General features: G+C 43.1%; 1 protein-coding gene across 1 annotated transcript; it reads left to right on the plus strand.

Moving 5' to 3' along the window:
* Positions 1-7,405: 7,405 nt before the first annotated feature.
* On the plus strand, positions 7,406-10,248 carry LOC311101612 (beta-crystallin A1-2-like; the record flags this gene model as incomplete). Its single annotated transcript, XM_084142740.1, has 5 exons — positions 7,406-7,453; positions 7,671-7,789; positions 8,417-8,558; positions 9,017-9,159; positions 10,101-10,248. The coding sequence occupies exons 1-5, from the start codon at positions 7,415-7,417 to the stop codon at positions 10,246-10,248; spliced, it is 591 nt and encodes a 196-aa protein (XP_083998866.1). The 5' UTR covers positions 7,406-7,414.
* Between the last annotated feature and the right edge of the window lie 561 nt (positions 10,249-10,809).

Raw genomic sequence — 10,809 nt, forward strand, 5'->3', positions numbered from 1 at the left:
TCCCTATGCTGCCTATTGGGAAAGGATCCCACCTCGTTATTGGATGAGCAGGGTTCTCTTTAGGGGCGGAGGGCGGGGTCAGGGGTCATGTATGCTGATCTCCACTGAGCCGTGCTGAGTCGGCTGCTTGCTTTGTTGTCCTGCGCTGCTGTGGGGTCCCGGACACACAGCCACCACCATCAGCAGAATGTACTCAACTACCCTCCCTTTGTTTCTCTCTCTGTGTGGTGGATCTCTCTCGCTCTCTCTCTCTCTCTAGCAGAGCAAGCAATGTGCTGACCTTCTACTGTGTGTAGTGCGAACGGGCGGGCAGGCTACAGTTCAGTTGGAACCTGCACGCAGGGAGGCAGGCACGCATGCGCACGCATGCACACAGACACACAAACACACACAAACTACACACAGTTAAGTGTTTGCTAGGTTTTGTTTTCTGCTATAGCATGGGACACCTCAGCGGACATTAGTGTCTGCCAGACTGCCAACATCTAGTACAGTGAGAGGAACACAGCAAAAGGACTTGGCACCCATGTCATTTTACAATCCAAGAATGGTTTACAGTGAAACAGGCAGAACCGGTCTGCTGGAGGCATAACATAACTAGCTATTCTCTGCCTGGCCTAAGTGGAAATCATCAGGTACAGTAGGGTGAAGAAGCATGTTTGTCAAGCATGTTTGGTACAGGTGTCACATTATATAGTACCTACAGTACATCATATCAAAGATAAGGGGTCAAGTGGATTACGATAGAAATAGTGCTTATTGATAATGATGCTTAACCTCTTAAGGATCGGACTCTTTTTTTCAATTTTCGCCTAAAATGACATACCCAAATCTAACTGCCTGTAGCTCAGGACCTGAAGCAAGGATATGCATATTCTTGATACCATTTGAAAGGAAACACTTTGAAGTTTGTGGAAATGTGAAATTAATGTAGGAGAATATAACACATTAGATCTGGTAAAAGATAATACAAACAGAAAAACATGCGTTTTCATTTCAATCATCTTTGAAATGGAAGAGAAAGGCCACAATATAATATTGCAGTTTAGGCACAATTTAGATTATGGTCACTAGATGGTAGCAGTGTGTGTGCAAAGTTTCAGATTGATCCAGTGAAGCATTGCAATACTGGACTATTTTGTATCAAGTCTGCCCAAATGTGCCGAATTGGTCAATTGATACATTTTCAAGTACATAACTATAGAGAACATACAAAAATGATATGGTAATACAAAATGTAAGTTTACACACTCCCAGGAATGTCATACATGATGGATCATTAGCTTATACACTAACTTTCACACATCTAGATGGCTGGGCAGGGTGGGTGTGGAGCCAGAGACAGCAAGGGTTCAAACTGTAGAACCCAGTTCCTACATTTGAATATAAAAATTGATTTTATCAAACAAAACTATGTTACATTTTATCTCTGGGACCCTCAGGATGACAAATCAGAGCAAGATTACTGAATGTAAGTACATTATTTACCTTCAGAGGTGAATGTATCAAACCAGTTGCCATGATACGTTTTTTGTTGTTGTGCACTCTCCTCAAACAATAGCATGGTATAATAGCTACTGTAAATTGGACAGTACAGTTAGATTAACAATAATTTAAGCTTTCTGCCCATGTAAGACATGTCTATGTCCCGGAAAGTGTGCTGTTACTAACAACAGTCATGCTAATCACGTTAGCGCACGTTAGCTCAACCGTCCCGTATACAGGACACCGATCCCGTAGAGGTTAATATACTCTACAAATCTAAGCTTGTAGGGGGGGAAGTTCTACTAAGCTAACATATGGAATTATTTTAAGATGGTCATATCATGGATCATTTAGCTATTTAATTTTGAAATGTAGGACCCTTTTAGGTAGAAAAAAAATATTTACTACTATAGCCCATAGAAACGCATTAAATAACACATTCTTAAATGGCAACAAAGACAGTCAAAAAAATTAATCATAAGGAATAAGGTTTTGAAGTGTCTGTCCTATATCTAGGAGACATAAGAATGCTCAGGAAAGATTTAGTTTTTTTGGGAGACATATTTAACCACTTATTTTTGTTGGTACCAAACTATCTCCATACTTCCATTCATTTTGTATGGGTTACCTTCAGATGAGTCCCGTGACACTTATGGAGTCATATTAGTTTGACGTTTTCGTGAGAAGACCGATTTTCGGGATGTCACATGGTCTGACAACCGCTGTAGCTCGGCCGCTTTCCACCGCAGATGCGGATGTGGTGGATTGAGACGCAGCCCATGCGGTTCAACTCTACCATTGAAATCGTGATGGTGCCTCTATGTCATCAAAAGAGAGGGTTTCGGTATGAAATACACTACCTTCTAGATGTGCTGGGTGGTACCACCTCAAGGATTACTATAAAAGCAGGTGACAGCGCATCTTATTTGCCAATGGTCTTGGTAAGCAACCTGGTCTTAGAGCATTTCGTATTATTCTGTATGTAAATCCTAGACATATGTTATGTTTCGTATGGTATCTATTAAGGGTTAAGGTTAGGGTTAGGGGAAGGGTTAGCTAAAATGCTAAGCACTTACAAAGTAGCTAAAAAGTAGTAAGCAGTTGAAAAGTTGCTAATTAGCTAAAATGCTAAAGTAATCATCTGTCTTACAGTGAAGGAAAAAAGTATTTGATCCCCTGCTGATTTTGTACGTTTGCCCACTGACAAAGACATGATCAGTCTATAATTTTAATGGTAGGTTTATTTGAACAGTGAGAGACAGAATAACAACAAAAAAATCCAGAAAAACGCATGTCAAAAATGTTATAAATTGATTTGCATTTTAATTAGGGAAATAAGTATTTGACCCCTCTGCAAAACATGACTTAGTACTTGGTGGTGTACTCCTGAGTGGCGCAGTGGTCTAAGGCACTGCATCGCAGTGCTAACTGTGCCACTAGAGATCCTGGTTCGAATCCAGGCAGCCGGCCGCGACCGGGAGACTCATGGGCGGCGCACAATTGGCCCAGCGTCGTCCAGGGTAGGGGAGGGAATGGCCGGCAGGGATGTAGCTCAGTTGATAGAGCATGGTGTTTGCAACACCAGGGTTGTGGGTTCAATTCCCATGGGGGGCCAGTATAAAAAAAATATGTATTCACTAACTGTAAGTCGCTCTGGATAAGAGCGTCTGCTAAATGACTAAAATGTAAAATGTGGCAAAACCCTTGTTGGCAATCACAGAGGTCAGACGTTTCTTGTAGTTGGCCACCAGGTTTGCACACATCTCAGGAGGGATTTTGTTCCACTCCTCTTTGCAGATCTTCTCCAAGTCATTAAGGTTTCGAGGCTGACGTTTGGCAACTCGAACCTTCAGCTCCCTCCACAGATGTTCTATGGGATTAAGGTCTGGAGACTGGCTAGGCCACTCCAGGACCTTAATGTGCTTCTTCTTGAGCCACTCCTTTGTTGCCTTGGCCGTGTGTTTTGGGTCATTGTCATGCTGGAATACCCATCCACTACCCATTTTCAATGCCCTGGCTGAGGGAAGGAGGTTCTCACCCAAGATTTGACGGTACATGGCTCCGTCCATCGTCCCTTTGATGCGGTGAAGTTGTCCTGTCCCCTTAGCAGAAAAACACCCCAAAGCATAATATTTCCACCTCCATGTTTGACGGTGGGGATGGTGTTCTTGGGGTCATAGGCAGCATTCCTCCTCCTCCAAACACGGCGAGTTGAGTTGATGCCAAAGAGCTCGATTTTGGTCTCATCTGACCACAACACTTTCACCCAGTTCTCCTCTGAATCATTCAGATGTTCATTGGCAAACTTCAGATGGCATGTATATGTACTTTCTTGAGCAGGGGGACCTTGCGGGCGCTGCAGAATTTCAGTCCTTCACGGCGTAGTGTGTTACCAATTGTTTTCTTGGTGACTATGGTCCCAGCTGCCTTGAGATCATTGACAAGATCCTCCCGTGTAGTTCTGGGCTGATTCCTCACCGTTCTCATGATCATTGCAACTCCACGAGGTGAGATCTTGCATGGTGCCCCAAGCCGAGGGAGATTGACAGTTATTTTGTGTTTCTTCCATTTGCCAATAATCGCACCAACTGTTGTCACCTTCTCACCAAGCTGCTTGGCGATGGTCTTGTAGCCCATTCCAGCGTTGTGTAGGTCTACAATCTTGTCCCTGACATCCTTGGAGAGCTCTTTTGGTCTTGGCCATGGTGGAGAGTTTGGAATCTGATTGATTGATTGCTTCTGTGGACAGGTGTCTTTTATACAGGTAACAAGCTGAGATTAGGAGCACTCCCTTTAAGAGTGTGCTCCTAATCTCAGCTTGTTACCTGTATAAAAGACACCTGGGAGCCAGAAATCTTTCTGATTGAGAGGGGGTCAAATACTTATTTCCCTCATTAAAATGCAAATCAATTTATAACATTTTTGACATGCGTTTTTCTGGATGTTTTTGTTGTTATTCTGTCTCTCACTGTTCAAATAAACCTACCATTAAAATTATAGACTGATCATTTCCTTGTCAGTGGGCAAACGTACAAAATCAGCAGGGGATCAAATACTTTTTTCCCTCACTGTACCAAACGTAACATATCGTACAAATTTGAGTGTCCCGGATTTACATTTAATATGTTACGTCTAGTCTATGAGACCAGGCTGTGGTAAGTGGAATGTGCCAATATTTTGCATGATGCTTCCTTGACTAGACTACTGACGTTACACAAAATTCAAAAGGCACATTTCCTTCGGGAATTCGAAATTACACCGCAAGTGCCAATAGATGTCAGGAACTCTGCGCCTTACCACTGTGAGCTAACTGTCCAGAGCCATATTTGCTCTAGATGCACATCATTTTATTATCAGAGCGTGCCAGCAGACTTCTGGTAAGTAGGCTTTAGTGAGAAAGTGTTTGGATCAGGTACAACTACGTTTATCCACCACCAAAATGAATATTTATGAACAATTCCCCCCACCCACAACTTCTCACCTGAATGCATTTTGTTTTAAATTTGAAGGGGTTGGGCAAAGGACGAAATTGGGGTTGAGAGGTACCCTTTAAGGAAAATGTTCTCTTTTAGTTTTTCTCCAGGAAGTTTCCTCAAGGAGAAAGCCTGCACTTCTATGTCAAAGATAATAAAATAAAAACACTACAGTAAATACTACAGTATACTACAATCCGCAAAAACACAACATTAATTACTATAGTATATACTACATTTTTTTTTTACTACAGTATTTATACTATAGTTAACTGTATACTACAGTAAATACTACAGTATTCACTGTACTGTTTGGTCCACAAAAACACTACAGTGAATGGAGCCAGCAGCATACTACCCTGCATCCCAATTCTGACTTAATTCTCAAGCTAAGCAGGGTTGGTCCTGGATGGGAGACCAGATGCTGCTGGAAGTGGTGTTGGAGGGCCAGTAGGAGACACTCTTTCTTTGGTCAAAAAAAATAATATCCCAATGCCCCAGGGCAGTGATTGGGGACATTGCTCTGTGTCTTTCAGATGGGACGTTAAACGGGTGTCCTGACTCTCTGTGGCACTTATTGTAAGACTAGGGGTGTTAACCCTGGTGTCCTGGCTAAATTCCCAATCTGGACATCATGGCCACGTAATCATCCCCAGCTTCTAATTGGCTCATTCATCCCCCTCCTCTCTCCTGTAACTATTCCCCAGTTCGTTGCTGTAAATGAGAATGTGTTCTCAGTCAACTTACCTAGTAAAACAATACTACAGTAAAGTCTGCAAAAACACTGAAGTGAATACTATAGTATTTATACCATAGTATACTATAGTACTTTTTCATTTGGGAAGGGCTTCCGAAGAGCTATGTTAGTGAAATTCTTGGTTCACTGGAGATCTTCTTAGTTTATTGAGCACTTCTTGATAACTTGTTTTCTTTAATTAGCTAACTTAATATCACTCGTCATGAGAGTGTACATTTAAGTCATAGGTGCCTCAGAACATCTGATATGGTATAGCTGAGAAAAACCTGTTTTATTGATGTATTTTAATCTGATGGTTATGTTCACAGCATTCCAATAACAGTATGTTAAATATTGACCAATTGTCATCTAAAAAACACATTTTGAAATGGTTAGAATTTTGGTACATCCTCCTTCTGACGTGTGTCCCTATCTTTTTCCTCAACAGCATATACATTAACTACTGCAAGCATGTTGTGTGTTAGGGGCTGGGCTATGACCAGGGCAGGGCCAGGACTGGGTGTAGTCTATGTCTGTATAATCACAGGGTCCGGACACTTGTCCAGAGACTTGTGTTAATCGGCACTGGGCACGGTGCCCTGCATTCAGACCAGTACACCAGCACACCGTGGCAGGCGGGGGAGAGCCTAAAGCCCTGTGGCTCAGTCAGGAACAATGGAGGGCCCAGCAATGTGCTGACTCCTACCCCGTCCCACAGGCCTGGGCTCCATTCACCACCACTGTGTATAAATAGGCCCGTTTACTCAGGGGTCAGGACATCGTTTTGTGGAGCCCCCCTTGAGCGCTACACAGCTATTTTTTGGGGTAGGTCAGGTAAGCCCTCCATCTTTAGACCGTTTGGCCTATAGCCTTTTGCTGGCATTGTTGTCCATTTACATTGTCCTTTGTCCTGTTTTTTTTTTCTTTGCTGTTTTCTGCTGAGCTTCGGGAATGTACAGAAAGGGTCATACGCACACACACTCATAGGACACACACACACACACATACTCTAAATGGACACACCAATCGTCATCACAGTCAACATCATGCATCACACTAGAATGCTACTGTATGTATGCTGTGACCCCATCAACAGCATAGTTTACTTTACACACTCAGGGTGTGACAATGGCATGACTTACAGGCACATGATACAATTGTTCACCATGTAGAATTTATAACAACTAATAAAGCATACATCATTATCACATATCATTCAGAAATGTGGGTGGATGCTTTGCACTGTACTATTTTATTTGTGGTATTACATACCAATGTTAGATACCAGGCCTATGTATTAGAGAGGAGTTTTTTCAGTATTATACTATAGTATTTGCACTTCTCGGTTGGTATCTGTGCTCTGCTTTGTATCCTCACTCTGGCTTTAGCTAGCTGTTTTTGTGGTGTGCATCTCCTCCCTCAGCCCTATGTGCATTGCATTATCATCAGCAACAGCACAGGGCAGTGCTTTGTTTGGGCTTGTCGTGAGTCTCTAGCATAGAGTCTCTAGTCTCTGCCACATTAGCATAACCATGACATTAACATGTTTGGGCATTAGCTGCTGGGCACAGACTGATGCAAGCGCTAGAGCTGAGTTGAGATGGTCCATGGTGGTTTAGTCATGTCTGCCCTGGTCTCCCTGTAAGGACAAACAGAAATGTGACTTTCTGTGACTGTGTGCTTTCTGCACTGCAGGTCAATTATTACTGAGATATCAAACATGGCGCTGACTACTCCTAACCCAATGGGACCATGGAAGGTGAGTCAATGTTATGTACACCACGTTTCCACAACTATTTAACAACGTTTCACAATCTTTTCAATTTTTCATAAACAGACGTAAGAGGAGAAAGGAAAGCTTTGCACACTGAAGTGCGCTCTCTAGCAGAGATACTGGTTGTGTTAAAAACAGTTTTTAAAAAACAGCAATAGTATGTCGGGCAGATTACAAATATGCACTATATCCTCTGTCCTAGATCACAGTCTACGACCAGGAGAACTTCCAGGGAAAGCGTATGGAGTTCACTGCTTCCTGCCAGAACATAATGGAGTGTGGCATGGACAACATCCGCTCCCTGAAGGTCGAATGTGGAGCGTAAGTCAGCCAGCCCCCCAAAACACAAACACATCTACATACTGTAGGATATTTATCTCCCTGACAGGTTACACATGATCCTTCAGGGGCCATGGGACCATTGCACAGGCAACAATTTCTAAGGGATACTGATAGACACATCCTGTATCATGGAAATAGACAATTTCATAAAAAAACATGACAAAGTCTTTACTCCACCCTTGCATCTATCCACATGTACTGTATATCTGTATATCTCTATGTCTCTATATGTCTCTCTATGTCTCTCTATCCCTCTCTATGTCTCTCTATCCCTCTCTATGTCTCTTTATGTCTCTCTATGTCTCTCTATGTCTCTCTATGTCTCTCTATCCCTCTCTATGTCTCTCTGTCACTCTTTTTGTCTGTCTGTCACTCTTTGTATCTGTCTGACTTTCCATGTGTCTCTCTCTCTCTCTCTCTCTCTCTCTCTCTCTCTCTCTCTCTCTCTCTCTCTCTCTCTCTCTCTCTCTCTCTCTCTCTCTCTCTCTCTCTCTCTCTCTCTCTCTCTCTCTCTCTCTCTCTCTCTCTCTCTCTCTCTCTCTCTCTCTCTCTCTCTCTCTCTCTCTCTCTCTCTCTCTCTCTCTCTCTCTCTCTCTGTATGTGTAGCTGGGTAGGGTACGAGCACTCCAGCTTCTCTGGGCAGCAGTTTGTGTTGGAGCGTGGAGAGTACCCTCGCTGGGAGTCCTGGAGCGGCAGCAACGCCTACCACATTGAAAGGTTGATGTCCTTCCGCCCAGTCTGCTCTGCCGTGAGTGTACTATCCAAGCCTACTTCCTGTTCCTTCCAGACCAGGCCAGACAGACACTCTCGTCTGTGGGCTACGTTCCAATATCCGTTGTAGAATTCCACTTAGAATGCCCAATACATTGATTCATTCAAATAGTATGCTAGTACAGATATTGGAACAGAAGCCTGGGTCCTGGCCTCAGTCTATGTCTCTGGCTCTTGTGAGTGACACTGACAGTCTGGCTCTAATCACTGTTACTGACACTGACATTATTTCATTTAACAGATACAAGTAGCTATCCTTGATAGCCTCTACCAGTGTTATTGAAAGCACTAAATGACAAAGTTAATAAAACACAGTATTATAAAGATTTCCTACTTTCTACATAATTCTACACAGTATATCTTTCGTAAATAGTTCTCAGTGAAACAGGTTGAATGTAACCTGAAATTGCCCGCTCCTCTCTCTGAACTGCACAGAACCATAAGGAGTCCAAGATTGTGGTGTTCGAAAGAGAGAACTTCATTGGCAAGCAGTGGGAGATGAACGATGACTACCCCTCCCTGCAGGCCATGGGCTGGGGCAACAACGAGATCGGATCCATGCAGGTCCAGAGTGGAGCGTAAGTAGCAGGAGTAGAAGTCCTGGCTTCCTTTTTCACACTACAGAAGACTATGCTCATAACAATCAGAAATAGAGAAATCAATTGCGTCTAGCGGTCGCAAAATTTGGACAAACTACTAAAAAGGTGTAATGTGCAGTAAGAATGAAATCCATTGTAATAACTATATAATTGAAATCCATTGTAATAACTAGATAAACAGTGAGAGGATAATCCTTTCTGTAACAGATCATAATAGAACTAAGCAAAAAACTATTAAAAAAATTAAATGATTAATTATCTAAATGAGTGTCCAGTGACCTTACTGACCTCTCTTTGCCAAATGTGTTAAAGGGACACTATGGTGAAAAATGAAAAATAAATAGCTATTATATGGTGTCCCTGGATATTATACAGAAGACTAACATGTACAGTAGAGGCCAACTCTTTCTGATCTACAAGTGCCTAGGCTCTAGAGCAGGGATGAGCAACTTTGATGGGGATGGGGGCCACAAAAAATCGTAACATCATGAGGGGCCACAGTGGCTCGGGGGTCTGCATACCCACATCCATACCCACACTTGTAGTCTTTTGGGGCCCTAAGTGTAGAAAAAATGTTGCAGTTTTAAAGTACGTTTGCTGCAATTCTACTCATTTTGCCATGGGATGGAGAGAAAAATTATCCGTTTTCAATACGATATCTGATGATCAATGGGGGACCACTGGTTGGTAATTCAACCATGATTACTACAAGTTTAGATAGCTGGCTACTAGACTAACTTACCAATATAAAAATATTTAGCTGACATGGGCTAATTAAGTTACTGTCTTTTTTATTTTGTTTGTGGAACTTGATCCGCGGACCTACAAAAGTAGCCGCCAGTTGCCCATCCCTGCTCTACAGGGTAAGGGCTGGGGCTTGTTTCTGGATATTTTCTCCCTCTCTCCCTCTCCCCCTTTAGCTGGGTGTGCTACCAGTTCCCCGGTTACCGCGGCTACCAGTACATCATGGAGTGCGACCGTCATGCCGGAGAGTACAAACACTACAGGGAGTGGGGCTCCCACGCTCAGACCTTCCAGGTCCAGTCTCTGCGCCGCATCCAGCAGTGAGAGCTTCCACGGCCTCCTCCCTTTTTCACCCCTCCTCCTCTTCCTCCTCTCCCTCCTCCTCCTCTTATCCTTCCTCCACCCTATCATTCCAAGCTTGGCCAGTAGTCCTGTCAGACCTCTAAGACCAACGGCTCCTGACGCTTCTGGTGCTCCACAGCGACAAAGATGTTTACAGCACTTTTGTTTTGTTCCATCGCCGAAAGAAGAAAATCGAGAAAACGAGAGAATAAGAAAGAAAAGAAAAGTGAGGGATACGCCCCACAGTGAGCGGAGAGAAGGGTCTCGGGTGGTACGACTCAGGCTTTGATGCTGTTCTCAGTGTTGTCACGGGGAATTCACAGCCACAGTGATCAATAAAGAAAGAATGAGCAACAAAAATAAACAGCGATACAAAAGTCTGCTATTAACCTGCTCTGGGGTCAATTGTCTTTACTTGTTTTAACAGTTTTTTCTCTCTACTCTCTACTAGTATATTTTCTCAGCAGTTCTCAGCCCTTTCCTCTGTAGGCTACTACTTTGTAATGAAGGCTTCACTATCTGTAATAGAGGTTAGAAGAGTTG

Source organism: Coregonus lavaretus (assembly GCF_964263955.1).
Source record: "Coregonus lavaretus genome assembly, chromosome: 26".
Lineage (NCBI taxonomy): Eukaryota > Metazoa > Chordata > Actinopteri > Salmoniformes > Salmonidae > Coregonus > Coregonus lavaretus.